At 42.0% G+C, this 21,221-nt stretch overlaps 1 protein-coding gene across 1 annotated transcript; it reads left to right on the top strand.

The window, feature by feature from the left end:
• Positions 1-3,792: 3,792 nt before the first annotated feature.
• Positions 3,793-5,384, top strand: LOC133110049 (CCAAT/enhancer-binding protein beta-like). Its single transcript, XM_061219911.1, has one exon. The coding sequence runs from the start codon at positions 4,011-4,013 to the stop codon at positions 4,905-4,907; it is 897 nt and encodes a 298-aa protein (XP_061075895.1). The 5' UTR covers positions 3,793-4,010; the 3' UTR covers positions 4,908-5,384.
• The last annotated feature ends 15,837 nt before the right edge of the window (positions 5,385-21,221 follow it).

The following is a 21,221-nucleotide window of genomic DNA, read 5'->3' as shown; positions in this document are numbered from 1 at the left end:
CAGACCCCTCCAACTTATCCAGAATGCAGCAGCTCGTCTGGTCTTCAACCTTCCCAAATAGTCACACGTCACCCCCCTGCTTACTTCCCTCCACTGGCTGCCTGTCATGGCTCGCATCAAATTCAAAACATTGGTGATAGCCTTCCAAGCAGTTAAGGGGTCTTCCCCAGCTTACCTACAAAAAATCATCAGACCCTACACCCCTGCCAGACCTCTTCGTTCAGCCTCCACAGGCCGCTTGGCACCTCCCCCTCTCCAAACCTCCACCTCACACTCACGACTACTGTCTGTTCTGGCTCCAAGGTGGTGGAACAAACTCCCCGTTGAGGTCAGAACTATAGAATCTCTCCCCACCTTCAAGTGCAAACTGAAGACGCACCTCTTCAAGCAGCACCTCTCCCAATCCCTCCCTACCTCCCTGTGAACCTTAATTGTTGTCTTTGTGATTTAAGTTGTGTTTCGGTATTTTTAGTTGGCTAGGTAAGCAGTATTTGGATAGTTAAGTTTGGTCACTTTTGCTTTGTTGTTTGTTTGTTTATTTGTTGTTTAAAAATAAATAAAAATAGGCCCTGGTCCTTATCTTTGTTGTACAGGTAGCAATTGAAATTGTACTTCCCTCTAGGGTCTTTCAGCACACTTATCCCTGGTTATGGGTATGCACTTTGTTGTACGTTGCTCTGGATAAGAGCGTCTGCCAAATGCCAATAAGGTAATGTAATGTACATATCACTGCTGTAATGTGTGGTTATTTGCGTTACTGTCACCTTCCTGACAGTTTTGACCAGTCTGCCCATTCTCCTCCAACGTCCCTCATTAACAAGACGTTTCTGTCGGCAGAACTGCTGCTCACTGGATTTTTTAATTTTTTAATTTATTTTGCTGCAACATTCTTTGCAAACTCTAGATACTTGCATGCGAGATACTCAAACCACCCTGTCTGCCACCAACAATCATTCCAGGGTCAAAGTAATTCAGATCACATTTTTCCCCATTCTGATGGTTGATGTGAACATTAACTGATTCTCCTGAACCATATCTACATGATTGTATGCATTGCACAGCTGCCACACAATTGGCTGATTAGATAATTGCATGAATAAGTAGGTGTAATCAAATAAAAATGTTCCTAATAAAGTGCTCAGTGAGTGAGCTCACTGTATATATCCTTCATCCATTTTGTTTGGGCACTACTATAACCTGTAAGCCCATATTAACAATTAGCTGCTGTATGCATGTCCGTGCGTCTACACGGACATATAAACTATGGCAAGGGTCGGAGCTAGGCAGGCAAGGGATCATGAGGTGAGATGGAGTCTGAAGAACTTCACAAACCTAGCTTCACGGCATAAAACATGTTTGGAATAACCTGAACATCTCTTTGGGTCCCAATGGTCAGTTGATGAATTAAAGTAACTACATTGTCTAGACCAGGGGTCACCAACCTTTTTGAAACTGAGAGCTACTTCATGGGTACTGAGTCATACTAAGGGCTACCAGTTTGTTTTGTCACGCGCACAATACTGACGTTTGAACTAGAGTAGGTCAGAGTTCACCTAAACTTCTAAACTTCATGTATAATAAACATATTTTTAAGATATTGTCATTTTTAAATCTATATAAATGCAAGTGTGATTAAAAAAAAATAGCAACAGAATAAAATTAAATTTTAGATGCAGCTCACTAGTGAGTTGTGCTATTTTTAGAACAGGCCTGCGGGCGACTCATGTGGTCCTTGGGGGCGACCTGGTGCCCGCGGGCACCGTGTTGGTGACCCCTGGTCTAGACTGTACCAAATCCTGTACTCCATTTGAGGCAAGTAGAGCCAGTTCCATCCAATGTTGTGACCACATTGATGCACAAACAGAAGGATATCTTGCTGTAGCTTTCTCTGTCTGCACATTTGTATCACTACAAATGGAAATATGTTTGAATAGGCCTTGCTGAATTTAAACTCTAATAAAGTACATTGTAGTACATTGATTATCTCACTACTTATTTCCTTTGATGAAAATTGACAGACAAGTGCCAGCAACTGAAACAGTTGGCTCCTTCCATTGGTTATTTTTGGCTCATTTTTGGCCACAAAACAAAGGTTTTAGAAAGCATGTGGTTGGCAACCACTTCTCTGTTCAGATTAATTAAATCTACTTTTTTTTTGCATTTGTAATATGAACATTTTAAGTCACAGAATCAGTTTTGAAGAACAATTATATAAACATTTTAATTGGTCTTGATTTAGATGACAGCAGTCTAATTTCCTGGCTAAAAAATGGTGTGCGGCTACAATAAGACTCACTTCACAGCCTCAAACAGTGTGTTTATTTTGTCATGTAAAATCGGGGACAGCAATTTTTTCAATATTTTTCTTTCCCCAATTATAAAAAGAATTACACAAAATATTTATTTTTTCATTATTATATTTTGTAATGCCAGTTTAAGGCTTTATAGTGGGGACAGCTACATCCCAAAAGGAAGCACAGTTTAAATGTTTCTTTTTAACAAGCTGGATTTTATGCCAATATTTCCTGGTGCTGTGCTGAATTAATTGTGCCATTGATCTTAAATACTGCTCCTAGACCACTGGTAGAAAACCATCTACAAAACATTAATGACCCACCTTCCTTTTTTTAACAGAAGATGCAACCAATCTCTGCAATTCTTAAACTATGATCCTTGGGCTCTTTATGGCCTCCCTCACCATCTTCTTCATCATCTGTGGGGACAACGTGCACTTCCGTCCTCTTCCTAACTAGTTTGTAACCATTACATTTTACATTTTACTTACAATGCTAAGTGGTATGTTTAGTCTTGTGTCCATTACCAGACTTGTGGCAGTCAATTACTATCTGCCTCTTCTGAATTGACAGTTATTTGGCTTTTCCCATGTTGGGTGGGTGACAAAGGGATTTTGTTGCATGTGTGTTGCCACATTTTTATACTCTAGTGAAACAGAAAGTCATGGAATGTCACAATAGGTAGATTGTCTATGATTACTGATATTGTGAAAGAATGATTATTTTTGTGTATATTTGCGTGAAACTTCCAACTGTTGAACAGGGCGTCATCCTAATATGTCATATTTGCGGCATTCCTCCGCTAGATGTCAGTATGATCATTTGTTCTGGGAATATATATTTCATTGATAACACAGCACAGACGTTTAGCGTATTACAGCCTTGATGTCTGATGTACACATTTGGCAAGCCAACAGCGTCCGCTGGAGATCCGCAAACGGATTTATATCGAGGGGACTCGAAAGACATGTGGTCCCAAGTATCGTCTCGCTCCAAGGCGCTGAACCTCCAGATACAACAACAGACGCTACTACCCAGAGCTACTTACACAGTTCACTTTATTTTAGACGCACCCCATCTAGTTGGATATTTTCTAAAGCAATTAAGGTTAAGTAGTAACCTGCCAAGAGACTACAGATATAAATTAGCTAGCGAGCTAAATGCACGGATGTGGGCTAAATAAATAAAAACATACATTAGCATTCCTACCAGGAAATCTTAGTCTGAGCTACAAGCGCTTCGCGAAGGCTATAGAAATTGGAGCGTGTTAGCCTACTTCGAGACTTTAAAATCTATAAATTGCTCAGTAGCCTATTATTAGCCTGTTCAGGAACAATCGTTACTTGTTAAGTAATAGGGTAAGATTAGACTATATTTCACATTGATTTGATCACTACCGACTTAGAAACACTGATTTGTTGCTAAACTGGTTAAACACGTCACGCAGCTTCCCAGCCGAAACACCGCCCTCTCGTTATATAAGACGGGCTAAACGAAGCCCGCTGTCAAAATAAATTCTTGAGCTTGAACGTCTAAGCGTATAGCCACACGCACTGAGTAAAGGCGAATTGCGCAATCCCTTAGTTGGGACTGTTGAGTCATTTTGTGTGTGCGCACCGAGAGACTTTATTTTAGTTTTTCCGTCCAACAAGTGGTTTATTAGGGAGCTCTCCCCTTGTTTCCAATGGTCCCGCAAAACGGCGGGTGCTAAGATCCATGGAAGTGGCCGGTTTTTACGAGGGGGATTACCTTAATTTCCACGGCGGTAACAGCACTCACTGTCGCGGTAACAGCACTCACTGTCACAGTATCAACAGGCTTGACAAGCAGCAAGCCGACGTTTCGATGACGGAGCTGGGCATCGCAGAACACGAAAAAGCGATCGACTTTAGCTTCTACCTTGACCCGACTTTTCATTACCAGCAACGGGTATCTCCAGCTGCGCCCGTGGGCCAACCTCGCGGTGAAGACATCTTCTCAGATTTCCTTGCTGAAGAAAACAAGAATAAGCGCACCGCATCCATTCAAAACTACAGAAACCTCTTGACATACAACAATCTAGAATCCAGTCAAAACAGTGACCCTAAAGAATCAGGCATCGTTGACTACCAGGAACTGCAAGAAACCCGAGTTGACACCGTGTTCAGCCCACATATACTCTGCGGCTACCCAAACAGCGGGTTAAAAAAAGAATTGAAAGAAGACGCCAGAATGGACGGCGGTTCTTCTGGCTACGGGATGACATCGTATCTGCAGTACAAGTCGGCCCCAAGTGACAGCCTTGGGAACATTTCTACCGCTTCCTCTTGCAGTTCACCTGGGACACCTGGCCCGCCAGGTCGAAGCAGGTCGCCAGTGCATGGCACGACACCATACGGCAGCAAGGGGAAGAAACAGGTGGACAGAAACAGCAATGAATATAAACAGCGGCGCGAGAGGAACAACGTCGCAGTGAGAAAGAGCAGGGACAAAGCCAAAGTTCGCAACAGCGAGACGCAACTTAAAGTACTAGAGCTGGCGGCAGAGAATGAACGTTTGCAGAAACGCGTGGAACAGCTGTCAAGAGAACTGGCCACCCTGCGAAACTTGCTCGCTGCCACAGGGCAATGCTGACCAGAATCGTCTCGAACAGAATATGGTATTTGTGGGACCTTGAACTCAGGCTGGGACTGTATCACAGGTTCATTGTTCTTTTTACTTTAATCCGAGGTGCAACGTTTACCGTGATATCTTAAAAGGAGCAAATTAATTGTATTATTGAGTGTATGAAAACGAAGCAACTCCTCGTGCATGGATTGCATAGTTTATCATCGCAATATTTGGTGACATGCCACTGTGCCCCGTTATGTTTTGTTTAATCAGTTTTAATATATAGCCTAAACATGGTTTACGGTTAAATTTAGCCTACATTGTCTGTTATTTAATTTTTTTTCAAGCAATAGCTGTGAAGTGTAAATTTATACTGCACGTGTATGATGCAATCCGATGTAACAGTATTGGCAATGCAGTGAAATAATCTATTCAAGATGTGTACACGTTTTTGAATAGTAAATCTAAAATGTTTTAATTAAAATTATTTCTACTTTGTTATATGATTTCCTTCATGCATTCTTCCCATTTTCGCTGCAATGTGTCAGGCACAGTCTGTGCGCTTTCCACTATTACAATTGCTAGTTATGGTTATTCATCCGGTTTCTCTCGGAGTCCTTGTCACCACTGGCTACAACAATGGCACATTATCATTTTGAGGAAATATGTAAGTGAGATATTTAACGAACTGTCAAAGGAAAGACCAAAACAATTTAAATGAAGAAAGAATATCATAGTCTATTGGTGGACTTAGGGGATGGGAGGTTTGTTCACGCACGCATTCCTTGGTTAGGCATCACAATTTACTGAACCCTTGATATAATTCATTTATAAAAACAGGCGAAGAAAGGAATATTTCTGTCACTCTGTCAAATGAAAGGTTCAATAAGTGCATTTCAGCAAAAATATCACAACCCTCTTTGCTTTCATTTTCCGCAGACTGACGAAAAAAATCATCCAGAAAAGACAAAACACTGGTGTGTGTGTGTGTGTGTGTGTGTGTGATAGGCAAAAACAAAACAATCCAAAAAATCTAGCCTATGTATAAAAACGGTATATATGGCCCCTTGATTAAAATGTAGTCGCATGAGCTTGAGTCAACTGATTCAAAGAATTAACTAATCATGGTCTTCAATCAAGACCTTGACAATTACAATCAGGTGTGTTAGCTAACAAATGCTTGGCTCTTTTCGGATAAGGCTACATTTGACACCCCTTGTGCGGTGTTTGTTCTGTTATGGCTGCTAATGAGACTTTAAAAATGTGTCGTAAATCTCAAAATCGTGACGTGAAATGAGATTAACCAATATTAACCATGAAATGGTTATAGTAAATGTAAATGTTACTGGTTAGCTGTGTAAATCAATCCCCCAGCATGTCCTTGATTTCCACTATGCCTGATTTAGATTACAATTGTTTACGGTCTGAAAAACAATACATTAAACTCGAATGCAATCAGTGTCTAATTAAAACACTCCAAAATAGCTAACATTACATAGGCCTATTGGCAAGTATAACGTGTACGGGCACCGACAAACATTTCATTGTTGGTTGTGTGTTAAGAGATCAGACAAGTTTATTGCGCAATATAAAGATATCTCATGCAATCTATAGCCTAAAGAAGGCAATTTGTAAACAGTATTTATTAACAGAACATGCAACACAATTGTTATGTAACCTAGTCTATATGAGTGATCTTAAATCACAGATTACATTTCGAGGTCAAGTGTTTAATTTTAAACACTCAAGTAAAATGCTTCAAAATTCCTACAGATACAATTATTTGAATTATATATCGCGTGACGTGTTGCAATTATTTGACACAAATATGAACTGCGTGTATTGTTACTCCAGTGTCCCAGTCCTCGGGGTTCATGCTATTGACTTGGCCCACTACCTACATTAACAGCGTGACGCTGAGGTCATACTCACTCCTTTTCTGCTTAGTCACAGGAGAAAATCACGTGAACTACACAGCGCTAAACCTTCCCACCAAGAGCAGTTGCGTTACTCTTAAAGTGACAGTCATGCTCTTTAGGCCTGGACTAAGGCTGTGTTCGGAGCTGCATGCATAGCATACTACCCATACTAATTTCAATGAAAATCAACCTGAACTTTAATACTAGTAGTATGTGGTTTCGGACAAACCCTTTGGCAGAAACAATTTGAATTGAACTCCACTGAACCACCACACATACACTCAAAATCCATCTTGTATTTCCATTTAGCAAATGCTCATATACAGAGAAACTCACATATGAATACGTATGAATGCATTCATACACGTTAAGGCAACATACAGTGCTAATACTGAAGTCATCAGGGTTACAACTGAGAGTAGTTGTCAATAAACAGTCTTACTTATTATTACTTGCATTTACAGTGGGCTCCAGAATTATTGGCCCCCAAAATAAATATAGACAAAAATAGCATATTTAAGGTTACTGTTACAGGCATAATCTTTATTTTCCAACATGCATGAAGAAGTGTGTTTATTAATGATTCAATGGAATCAACCAAAGACTTACATAAAATTTAAAAAAAGGATTTCCCCAAAAATCAAGGCGGCACGGATGGTGCAGTGGGTAGCACTGCCGCCTCACAGCAAGGAGGTCCTGGGTTCGAATCCCCGTCGGCCGGGGCCTCTCTGTGCGGAGTTTGCATGTTCTCCCCGTGTCTGCGTGGGTTTCCTCCGGGTACTCTGGTTTCCTCCCACAGTCCAAAGACAGGTTAGGCCGATTAGAGAGTCTAAATTGCTCGTAGGCATGAGTGTGTGAGTGAATGGTGCGTGTGCCCTGCAATGGACTGGCGACCTGTCCAGGGTGTATTCCTGCCTTTTGCCCAATGTATGCTGGGATAGGCTCCAGCCCCCCTGCGATCCTGTTCAGGATAAGCGGGTTCAGATAATGGATGGATGGATGGATGGATTTCCCCAAAAATCAGGTTCCACAATTATTGGCACCTCTGACAAATGACAGCCATGAGTCTTGATATGATTTCTGATAAGTTTAGAGAACACATTTGGAGAGATTTTTACCTCCTTGCAGAAATTTTACCTACCTTATCTACCTACGACCAAGTCACAGCTTCCGAGCAGAGGCAACCAAATTTTCTGCTAAGATTCCCTGGTACAGTATTTCATTCATTGCCGTTGATCTTAAATAGTGCCCCAGGACCACTGGCAGCAAAACATCAATGACCCACCACCATATGTGACAGCTGGTATGGGTGCTATCCTTGTATGCAAATTAGGTGTCATCTGACCATAGCAATCTCTTCCAATCATAGTTACAATGAGGTCTGGCAAACTCCAGATGCTTGGTTTTGTTTAGTCCTTGTGTTTTGTATGAAGAATTCAGTATTCAATATGGAATTTTGTCTAGAATTAGGCTTAATCTCTGTCTGAAAAACTGGCCCATAGTTTTAGATGTAACACAGGTACAGTTAGTAAACCCCTGCAAAATGTTCAGGATTAGGTAATCCAAGGAGTAGCAGTCTGCGGCAGAAAATGGGCTGGAACTCTTAGTTGGGCCAGATAGGATTTTACAAATGTTGAGAGGTTTTTTACTCTAAGGCCCAAGTGTACCAATGCCTAGATTCAGAAGAAACTCTTAAGGGAACAAAAAAAAAAAAAAACCTTAAGCGAAAATTATTTGCTTCAATGATGAAGGTGCATCAATTCATCAATACAAAATGCAACCTCTTTCAAAATTAGCCATGTAACAGAAAGTGAAAGAAAAAGCAAACACTTTCAGTTAACTGTGTAGGCCAATGTTTCTACGGTGTCACAACCTCAGTTTGATTAAAAATAAGATAGTAGTCAGTGGTGTATGAATAATATATTTAAAGAATATAAGAGTGCCCAGTAGTCCCATAAACATTTGTTGCACTCTCAGTCTCACAATGGCAGGCACTGATGTACACTCACTTTATTAGGAACACCTGTACACCTACTTATTCATATGATTATCTAATCCACCAATTGTGTGGCAGCATCGTAAGAGCTTCAGGAGCTTTAGTTAATGTTCACATCAACCATCAGAATGGGGGTGGAATGATTGTTGTTGCCAGACAGGGTGGTTTGAGTATCTTAGAAACTAGTGATCTCCTGAAATATTCACACACAACAGTCTCAAGAGTTTGCAGAGAATGGTACAAAAAACAAAAAACATCCAGTGAGCAGAATTTCTGTGGGCAGAAACACTTTAATTATGCATTAATGAGTGAGGTTTGAGGAAAATGGCCAGACTGGTCAAAGTTGACAGGAAGGTGACAGACATTCCTGTCAGCTTTACAACACACATTACAACAGTGGTATGCAGAAGAGCATCTCTACACACACAACGCATCAAATCTCGAAGTGGATAGGCTACAGCAGCAGAAGACTTAATAAGTCAAAAAAAGCAGTCGAATAAATACCTAATAAAGTGCTCACCAAGTGTATATCATGAGCTGAGAATGAGAATGCATTCTGAGTTCTGTCAGTTAGAACCTTCTAATTCTGAGCTCACGATATGTGGAGTTCCATATGCAGCTGCTACATGCGATGTGTCTAAATAACTCCCCACTGTCAAAATAACACCAGTATAAATATACCATTTACACACACACACACACACACACACACACACACACACACACACACACACTGTTCTCTTATAGTTGCCAAATGCCAGGCATTTGTGTATTAATTTCAGAAAATGTAATACAATAAATGTAGTAAAAATGATGCATGTCAAACTTCAATCACGTTTGATCTTCTCTGTAAACTGACTGTTAATGTTAAAGCAAGTGGCTAAATCATTTGAGTTGAGGCATGACAATCATATTGACTTAGGTAACTTTTGTTTCTATGATAATAGCAGAGTGAACAGGCTTACAGCCATAGAATCGTAAGGCTAATAATAGATTGAGCTGGTCATGCAGGGTCCCTATTCATAATAAGACAGGCAAAGCTGAGTGGAAACTTAATACAATAGAGAAAAAAGAATGTATTCATCATAAGCTCTGTGCATTTGTTTCAACCTGTGTAATCCTCACACCTTCTTGCTATAGTCCCCCATTGCAGCACACAATACATGTTTTGGAACCCTTGGAACATCATGTGACAATTTAAAGCTTCCTGTCTGCCTGCTCATCCAGTGTCGCTGATGACATCATTCAAACAGGTCTCGGTGGACGCTGTGTCTGTGTGTGTGCATGTGTGTCGTCACCTCAGAGAAGACCATTCACAGATGTTTCAGTCATGTGTCATTGGTTCATTTGGACATAATTAGCTCATTTTAAGATTTACAATAAAAAATGTACAATAAAAATAAATTTACAATAAAAATGTAATTCTTTTTCTAAAGCCAACACCAGCCTGTTTTTAGATGAAAAAATATTAAAATGTTTAGTTCAGGCAAATTTCACTGATTTCTGCAATCAAAAGATCCCTAAATCTGAGAAATGGATGAATGAGTATTTGAATGTGGAAGAAACTGATGCACTAATTGAACAGATATGCAACACAATTATTACTCAATTCTGGGAATTCAATTGTACCAGACAAGAAATGACATACTCTTGACTAGATTACTGTTTCACATTCTTTCAATGAAAATAAGCTTTCTATACTGTGTGCTAAAGGTTTATCTGGGTCAAAGAAGTTTTCCCTCATTCAGATCAGTGCCTATTCCTGGTATGTGGAATTTCATTGGGAGCAGATTTTATAAGCACTGTAACTATGTGGCCTAACTATATGTGTACAAATATGTATGTGACAGTAAAACAGCTTTATAGCTGAAAACATACTGATTTTTGTTGGTTGAGCAGAAAGTCCATCAGAACTTATGATACAGTAATGGGGCAGTAATGGATTTTGAAGACTCACGATGCAGGGACTAAAATACTTTGTCTGTGTAAAAAGATAATAATATTCTCTTCCTCCAACATTTTATTGATCCTTTCTCTTAAGTAATATATTGTATGAAAATCTTATCACATCGATTTACGAGGGGATTTTTTCATTCAGACACAATGCAAACAAACCGACCGCACTCTTCATGGTGGTAATTGGTAAATATTACATTACTGCTACTTTACACATTGCTCAACTCTGCCAATATCCTGTAACTGTAAATCTTCACAGTATCACAGGGAAGTAAAAAAAAGTACACCCTGTCCATGCTGAGCCATTGCAAGACCTCTGCAGATAGCACGTTCCGGTCCGAGTGCATTTAAGGCATACAGAGATAGCGATGTGGAGACAATGCCAAACCATGCTACAAATGCTACGTTCATGTTCATCTTAGCTTTTAAATCTTTCATAAGAGCTCCGTGCTGTTGCTTTATTTCCAGTGCATGTCTACACAGTTCAGAAAAGCAATATAGTGCAAAATTGGTGTATAACAAGGGTTACACACCAGTGGTGCCTTAGTTGAAACACTTTACGGTTAAACATCAAACGTTCCAGGTCAGTAATCCCACCCCTGGCCTGTGCTGTGTGTTCACAGATGGTTGTCATTTGGGGGGGACTTCCCACAATGACAAGAGGACTACATTTCTCTGGAAATAAAAGTCCAGCCCCCTTTTTTCTCACAAATTTACTGTCAGTGAAGCACAGCCTGTCGGGAAGCACTCATTGCATCACACCTCACGTGGCCAGCATTAACCGCTTTTAACCTGAAACCCATCAAATGATCTCATTATTTTCACTGTGTCTTAATGAAACACATTTAAAAATTTCACACCCAGGAATGGTGATTGCTATGATCCTCTCAAAACAGGTTTTCAATTATTAGGGACCACTGTTTCTAACAGTCTTTCATGCAAATATTTTGCAACCATTCTTCTTCTTTCTAGGCAATTTCAACAGTTCATTGGATGAGAGACAAAAAAGAAACTCAACGAGAATTTCCCAAATTGCCTCAGCATTGTCCACAGTCTTGAGCTCAGATTGTGAGCTGGTTCTGTTCCAGCTTTCCAGCTGAACTTCAGATGGACCTGGTGATTTGACATTGAATGCAAAAATACAGTTGTGTCTACAGTGGAATTTTGCTATTATTTAACTGTGGTACATTATTTATGAGTACATACACACATAATGATAAAATGTTTTAACCGGGATAAAGTGCTGCATTTCTCAAATACATACCAGAGCAATGGCCATTGGATTTTTCATTTAGGTCAGTTACGTCCATCTATTCTTTTATTACCCCAGGAGCCTTTCAAAACATGTCCTTGGAGTAATAAATAAATAAATATTCCCACAATAACACCGTGCAGGAAGATACACCTACATAATGCAGGAATGATGCAAGATACACCTACGTAAAGCAGGAATGATGCAAGGGGACAAAATTATTTCAATCACTTTTTGTTAGTTTCTCATAGGAAGCCTGGCAGGATTTTTAATGCTTGTATTTCTGAATTTGAGAAACACCAGACAAAGCAGAAAGTATAAACCGTTGTTAAGGTATACGTGCTGCCTATTTCCATTGCATCTGCCACAGCTTTTGCTAAAATGCTGTTGGGCTGCATGCCTGTCTATGTGGACACCGTAATCTCCTAGGATTCTGGACCCAGAGAGCCACTGTAAGAGGGGCAGGAGCGGAGATGTTACAATTTGTGGCAGGTTTCAACATATCATGCAATTTCACTTCTGTTTTTCTTCACCGCTGCCTGGCAAGCGGTCACTGTCAAAACGGAGAAGTCATCACGAGGCCCCGTTGTGAAACTGCAGGCCTTGCGGTTCTTGCACAAGGGAGTCCCAGCCAGCAGAGGAGAAGATGAGAATGCACTGCAATGTGCATGCATATCATACAAACACACACACACACACCAAGTACAGGCTAGGTGCACATGGATATCATACATACACACACACACACACACACACACACACACACCAAGTACAGGCGAAGTGTACCTGCATATCATACAAACACACACACCAAGTACAGGCTAAGTGTACATGCATATCATACAAACACACACACCAAGTACAGGCCAAGTGTGAGGGTGTACATGTCAGGAACAGTCATGCACTAGGAGAGGGCCATTCATCAAAAACAACTCTCAATATTGTCACATGTTTTATTTCACGTCTTTCAATATGAAATAGGTTCTTGTCATTTATTTATTCATTTATTTATTCATTTATTTATTTATTTATTTCTATACTGGTTACATAAAGATGTTGGCAGATTTCCTGCTGTCTATTTCCAATTCAATTTAGTCATTCATTCATTCATTCATTCATTCATTCATTCATTCATTCATTCATTCATTATCCTAACCAGCTTATCCTGAACAGGGTCACACGGGGGCTGGAGCCTATCCCAGCATACATTGGGCGAAAGGCAGGAATACACCCTGGACAGGTCGCCAGTCCATCGCAGGGCACACACACCATTCACTCACACACTCATACCTACGGGCAATTTAGACTATCCAATCAGCCTAACCTGCATGTCTCCCGCGCGGACACGGGAAGAACATACAAACTCCACACAGAGAGGCCCCGGCCGACAGGGATTTGAACCCAGGACCTCCTTGCTGTGAGGTGGCAGTGCTACCCACTGCACCATCCATGCCGCCAAATCATTTTCAGTTCAGTCATTTTTAGAACGGAATTTTAGAACTCTGCATTTTAGACAATGTTGATACTTTAACAAACACAACCAGAATAATTTAATCTTTGCTGAATTATTACTGTGCAATAATTTCAATATTTGTTGAAAATATGTTTAGACATACAAAATCTGGACAGTTTTTTATTTTATTTTAGTCACAGACTTCAACATTACAGCAGCGAAACTATGGAAACTAGCTTTTGCTTGTGCTGTTTCAATGTGAAATGATTACACCAAATGTAACTTTCTAACTATAAACTCCACATAATGGCAATAACTGGTGGAACGTTTGTATGAACAATATAATATAATTGCCTTATATGCAACCAGAATCAGATTAGAGGAACAGAGTGTTCACCTCTTCTAGCATGTCTCCCTGGTTAATCACTAACCATTACATACACATCAGAGGCATTGTGGGACAGTATTAACTCACTATCCAGTAAGTGTTGAAGTATAGACTTAACCAGGGAGGGACACTTATTTTATGTGCAACAGGATACATAAAAATGGTACACTGAACCATGAGGTCACACATCGGTCCTGACCTGAGCTGACCCAGTTATGCTTGACCCAACTAGGACGGATACATGCATGTAACCTACAGCTTAATATAAAACCTTATTCACATTTTTTAAAAGAGAGACCCTCTGGAAGCTGCTCAGACTCTTCGGAGTGCCAGAGAAGTACAGAAACATCATCAGGAACTCCTACGAGGGGATGACCTGCAGGGTGATACAGGGTCAACCCACCGACGCCTTCTAGGTAACAACTGAAGTGAGACAGGGCTGTCTGTTGTCACCATTTTTGTTCCTGCTGGCAATAGTGGCTGGGGCAGCCTGTAGCATAGTGGTTAAGGTGCATGACTGGGACACGCAAGGTCAGTGGTTTGATCCCCGGTGTAGCCACAATAAGTTTCGCACAGCCGTTGGGCACTTGAGCAAGGCCCTTAACCCTGCATTGCTCCAGGGGAGGACTGTCTCCTGCTTAGTCTAATCAACTGTATGTCGCTGTGGATAAGGGTGTCTGCCAAATGCCATTCATGTAATGTAATAGACTGGATCATGAAGCAATCCACAGCAGAGAAACAAAATGGCATACAATGGACATTATGGACGCAGTTAGAAGAACTTGACCTTGCAGATGACCTTGCAGCAGATTCAGGAAAAGACCAGCATCATTGCAGACAACTCTACTCGGATTGGGCTTAATATCCACAGTGGGAAGAGCTAGGAGCTAGGTCAAAATCAATGCTGACAACACATCACCCATCATTCTGGAAGGAGAAGCGTTGGAAGAGGTAAACGACTTCACCTACCTGGGCAGCATTGTCAACAAGCAAGGTGGAACAGATGCTGACGTGAGAACCAGGACTGGCAAGGCCAGAGGAGCCTTTCTCCAACTAAAAAACATCTGGAGCTCAAGAGACCTTTCCATCATAACCAAAATCAGGATCTTAAACACCAACGTGAAGTCAGTCCTACTCTACGGCGCTGAGACCTGGACAACCACTGTCACCACAAGCAATAAACTGCAAGTTTTCTTAAACACCTGTCTGCGAAGAATCCTCCAGATTCGCTGGCCTAACACCATCAGCAATAAAGATTTGTTGCAACGAACACAACAACAGCCAGCAGAGAAACTCTGTAAACCATCCTTGAGCATCACAAGACATAACAATCTCTCTGGTGGAACCCCCAAGGGAGAAGAAAGAGAGGCCAACCACGAAGAACACCTGGTGCCGAGAATCTGATGCCAAGAAGATGACACACCTGGGGACAGCTGGATCAGGATGCTTGGAGAACCCTTGTTGACGGCCTATGCCCCAGAAGGGGTAATAGGTGTAAGTAAGTAAGTACATTGTTTTATTTAATGAGAAAAAGATCTTGTTTATCACAGGCAAAAATGTCTATTTTCTGAACAGAACAGAAATCTGAACAGATTTACTTCATGGAAACCACAATTAACTGCTTCCAGATAAGTGATTCTAGCGAAGTACTAGGTACAGACTCGCCTGAGGGAGGCCTTCCTGGCAGACAGCATTATGAGCCACAAGTTCTGCTTTCCTAGAAAGCTCAAGGAAAAGAGCATTTTTCCCGACCACATCCTGTCAATATTCAATCTGTGAACCTGTAGTCAGGCGGCAAGTAATGTTGTCACTTCACAGCTTCTGGGCCTTGGCTTTGAGAGTGCTTTGTGTACAGGACTTTCCTATGCACCCTGCTTTCCAACTGTATTTAAAAGAGATGGGCATGTTCTGTTATATTTCAGTCACATTTAAATTTGATTGAATGTAGAGCAAAGGGCAAATATTGATTGAATCTGGTAGGCCATGCAGGCAACCTTCAGTCATGTCATGTGTCCAAATTGTCCTGTGTGGATTTTGTGAGGTGTGATCAACTGGTGTCCTGATTAGGTTGTGGCCCCAGCTAGTGCTATTCTGGCTCAAACACCTCTGTAAGATTGTGTACATAATAAATCTCCAGATAAACATATAGGGTGGCTTAGAGAAGCAAAGTAGAAGCTTTGAAAGGGTGTAGCTCTGTGATGCATTGTGAATGACACAATCACTTTGGTCATACAATAATTTCTTTCAATCAGACACAAAGACTTTAGGTTAGGAATATCCAATATAAACACAAAGGGGAAGAGTATAAACTTTGAGTGACCATCCATCCATCCATCCATTATCTGAACCCGCTTATCCTGAACAGGGTCGCAGGGGGGCTGGAGCCTATCCCAGCATACATTGGGCGAAAGGCAGGAATACACCCTGGACAGGTCGCCAGTCCATCGCAGGGCACACACACCATTCACTCACACACTCATACCTACGGGCAATTTAGACTCTCCAATCAGCCTAACCTGCATGTCTTTGGACTGTGGGAGGAAACCGGAGTACCCGGAGGAAACCCACGCAGACACGGGGAGAACATGCAAACTCCGCACAGAGAGGCCCCGGCCGACGGGGATTCGAACCCAGGACCTGTGAGGCGGCAGTGCTACCCACTGCGCCATCCGTGCCACCCTTTGAGTGACCATCTTCTAGAAACATTAAAAATAGGTACAGTGGTTCCCTCCACTGTAGTATGATTCTGCATCTATTAATGTATTTTTGTACTTTCTCTGATACGAAGGTCACACCGATCGATGTTGTCACCAGGGCAAACGTGTCATCCTCATCATTCTCTATTTTTATTATTTATTATACACTACAAATATGAGGTTTGCAAAAAAATAAAATATCTGATTTATATAATTAGTCGGCAAAAGCAACTGCGCACCCCTACCCCCGAGAAAGCTCAAACCACTGTGAAAAGCCATTGCACTCATGCTGACCTACATTTGCACAGACCCTATTAAGGGATTGGCGGAGAAAACAGCACTGTGTCTTTAAGAGCATTTCCTGCTGTTGGCCACACCCTTGCCTGTATTTTTCCCTGCAGTGCTCTGCATGGCCTGTTCCATCCTGCCTTTGACGTCAGTCAGCCATTCATGAGACAGTTTGGGAGTGCCATTACTCACTGGAGACAGCATTCCTCGGCAACGCGCGTAACCCCCGCTCTGCTCCACAACCTCCTCCTCCCGCTACCCCCCCACGCCGGAAACCAAATGCCCCCACAGAAATGCCGTTTACAGTGCACATTCCTTCAGCTTCCCATACAACATTCCGATTCCAGGAAGTCTGTGAATTTCCATAAGGTATTGAACTCCCTCAATCGCAGATCATTGATCACAACCAATTCTTTACGCACAGTATCTTTGCAGTGATTGTGTTGAAGGTCACACATGTTTGGATTAGGCCACCAGACAGAGGGATTTCTTTTTTTAAATTATTACATTTTAAGTTAGTGTTCTAGAACTCAATTACCAGCAGTGATTTTTACATCACTGTTAGAATGTACAACTAACAACATTCTTACACATTAAAGGATTAAGTATCTTTTCTTAACCCTTTGAAGAGGTTTTTAAAATATATATATATTTAAATTCTAAGTCGATATCAATTGCCATAAATAACCAGGAGTCATTACTACATGAGCATTAGACTGATGTAATACTGAACCTCACACCTCATGAGTGCTTAGAGAAGAAATGCTGTACCCTTCTCCCTTTGCACACACCTGCATACTCAAAATCACTGAATGGACTCCCTCTTTCACCTCATTCTATTGGGTGAGTCACTGGTCAGGTGGTGGATTTGTAAAACAGCTGAAGAATGAAGATACGGATGAGGTTTTTCCACTACAACTATTCACTTCCGTATGTGCTTTTGCTGTTTGCTGTTGCTGATAAGATAGATATTCAACATTATACAAAACTTGCTTACTGTCAGTGTCTAAGGACATCAGGACCAAACTATTAAGCCATGGTAAACACATATGGCTTTAAATCTCATAACAGAGATTTCTGTTCCAGCTGACACACCATGACAAGTAATGGTATAAACTGAAAACAGCATAGCCACTGCAAAAATCAGGTCTTTAGATTATTTTACTGAACTGTTCCATTTATTTAGGTGTAAATAAAAATTTAAGTGAGTAACGGGAATTGATTTGGCATGTCACGTGTTGTTCTATGTATTAAAATGGTGATGCAACTGTTGCGTACATTTCCATACTGCAAAACTCTTGTAGTACTTTTGCAGTACGCAACCTGAACAATGTGCTTATGGCTCCCAATGCCTATTATTGCTAGTACAGTACTAAAAGCTTTCCAAAATAATAGCAAATGGACTTCAAATGCCAAATCCAAAGTATTAAATACTACATTCCCAGAAAGTTTAGCATTATGTACAATAAAAATAATAATTTCTGAGTGCTTAGTGCTTATAGTTTGTGAAGAATTTCATCCATTATAAACCTGGCTCTAAATTAAAGGCCACAGCAATTCACCAAAATATATCCAGTTAATACTTTAGACTCAGGTAAAATCCATTGCCTTTTTAAAGGAAGTCTATTATTTTATTGTGTCTGATTTTTATGTTAAAAAAGACTGACTGAGGCAAGTAGATTTCCGTCACCTTCCTTTCCCCTGAAAACATCCTGGTATTAACAGCACGGGTAAAAAGAAATTCCCCAAATAAACACATCCAGAGCACCCTCTTGTGGGAATTTAAAGAAGCACAGCCCTAGTCTAATTGGATTGATTTGATAAAAAATAAATCAGAAGTGGTTTGAAAAAAGTGGAGAAAGACAAAGTATAACCTGGGTCATTTGTCCTTCTTTCAACAACTTAAAATCTCAGGTATGTAGCAGATTTACCCAATAGAGTAGCCAATTCACACAGCTTACATGCCTTCACGTACTGTATAATCCATTCACACAACTGGATATTTACTCAAGCAGTTCCAGATTTAACTTCTCAAGGTCACAACAGCAGTACCAGTAAATGAAACATAATGCCTCAAGCCCCTTCTCTAACCTTTACACTATACTGCTGCCGTAAGCATCCAACAACTTGCAGTGGAGCTTTGGGTATCACATGGTTTTTATTTAAATATTTGGTTATGCATCAAGGACAAAAGACACAAAAGACAAAGACAAACAAGACAAATAAAGAAAGATAGTTAAATATTACCACCCTATAGTTAAATATAGAATAAATATTTAATACATATTTAACAAAAGGAAATGCATCAATGGTCAATGTTTGTGAAAAGAAAACTGAACCATCATTTCAGTCAGCTGGTATTGCAACAACTCACACACTCACAGTGAAACAGATGCATATAGATAAAGCTGTTTTTTAATCAATACAAAATTCAGCAAAACACTTAATAACTCAATAGATACCCAGGAATGGATGGTACAAAGCTGAGTTCAATGTTGGTCCCACTGCGGCACAAACCACCCCTCACCCGCCCCCCTACCACCCGTATGTCACACTTGCAATACCCTACATGTACCATACCACCCCATCCACTGTTGATTTCAAGGTAATCCCTTTCCAACAATAAGAGGATCAGATACAAAAACATAACAACACACATCCCAGCAATGCATGTCTGCGGTTGGTGGGCATTATCATTTGACATCACAGACACTTTCTACACACTGATATGACCATGCTTTAACCAGATGAAGTGGTGGAGGCAGTGGGGATGTCAAACAGGCGAGGGGAGAGGTGCATGAGGCTGCTCTGTCAGTGGAGACTGGCTCTGTAGCAGATGTAGGCTCCGAGGGCCAGGGTGGCACACAGGTACACGGTGGTCAGCAGCGATGCCGCGGGCCCAGCCGGTCTGTCCCCCCTCCTCTGCGGCGGTGGTGTGGGGGAGACGGTGTCGTCCCCCGCCGTGCGGAGCTGGAGCCCCAGGCCCCGGGCACTGGAGGAACGGCTCCGCAACACACGCTCGGGCAGGGAGGAGGAGGCGTCCCACCATGACCTCCCGCACGCACTGCGACACGAGCACAGACGCGCTAGCACAGACGCACAGGCACAGACACACTAACACAGACACACTAGCACAGACACGCTAACACAGATACACGGGCACAGACACACTAACACAGACACACTAGCACAGACACGCTAACACAGATACACGGGCACAGACGCGCTAACACAGACACACTAGCACAGACACACTAACACAGATACACGGGCACAGACGTGCTAGCACAGACGCACTAGCACAGACACGCTAACACAGATACACGGGCACAGACACGCTAACACAGACACGCTAACACAGACACACTAACACAGATACACGGGCACAGACGCGCTAACACAGACACACTAGCACAGACACGCTAACACATATACACGGGCACAGATGCTCTAGCACAGACACGCTAACACAGACACACTAACACAGACACACGAGCACAGACACGCTAACACAGACACACGGGCACAGACGCGCTAGCACAGACACACTAGCACAGACACGCTAACACAGATACACGGGCACAGACGCTCTAGCACAGACACGCTAACACAGACACACTAGCATAGACACACAGGCACACACGCTAACACAGACACACGGGCAGACACACTGGCACAAACACTCTGACACAGACACACAGGCACTGACACACTGGCACAAACACTCTGACACAGACACACAGGCACAGACACGCTAACACAGACACACAGGCACAGACACTCTGACACAGACACACGGGCGCTGACACTCTGACACAGACACACGGGCACTGACACACTGGCACAGACACACAGGCACAGACAAACTAGCACAGACACACTGGCACAGACATGCTGGCACAGACATGCTGACACAAACACACAGGCACAGACACGCTAGCACAGACACACAGGCACAGACACACAGGCACAGACAAACTAGCACAGACACACTAGCACAGACACGCTGGCACAGACACACAGGCACAGACATGCTAGCACAGACAAACGGACATGCAGACACACTGGCACAGACACACTAGCACAGACACACAGGCACAGACATGCTAGCACAGACAAACGGACATGCAGACACACTGGCACAGACATGCTAGCACAGACACACAGGTGCAGACACACAGGCACAGACATGCTAGCACAGACAAACGGACATGCAGACACACAGGCACAGACACTGGCACAGACAAGCTGGCACAGACAAGCTGGCACAGACATGCTGACACAAACACACTGGCACAGACAAGCTGGCACAAACACGCTGGCACAGACATGCTGACACAAACACACTGGCACAGACACACTGGCACAGACACGCTGGCTCCAGCCAAAA

Source organism: Conger conger, chromosome 14 (genome assembly GCF_963514075.1).
Source record: "Conger conger chromosome 14, fConCon1.1, whole genome shotgun sequence".
Lineage (NCBI taxonomy): Eukaryota > Metazoa > Chordata > Actinopteri > Anguilliformes > Congridae > Conger > Conger conger.
This window is presented reverse-complemented; position numbering and strand designations above follow the sequence as displayed.

Excerpts from the sequence above, each read along its gene's own strand:
- LOC133110049 (XM_061219911.1), top strand. The coding sequence starts at position 4,011 with ATGGAAGTGGCCGGTTTTTACGAGGGGGATTACCTTAATTTCCACGGC.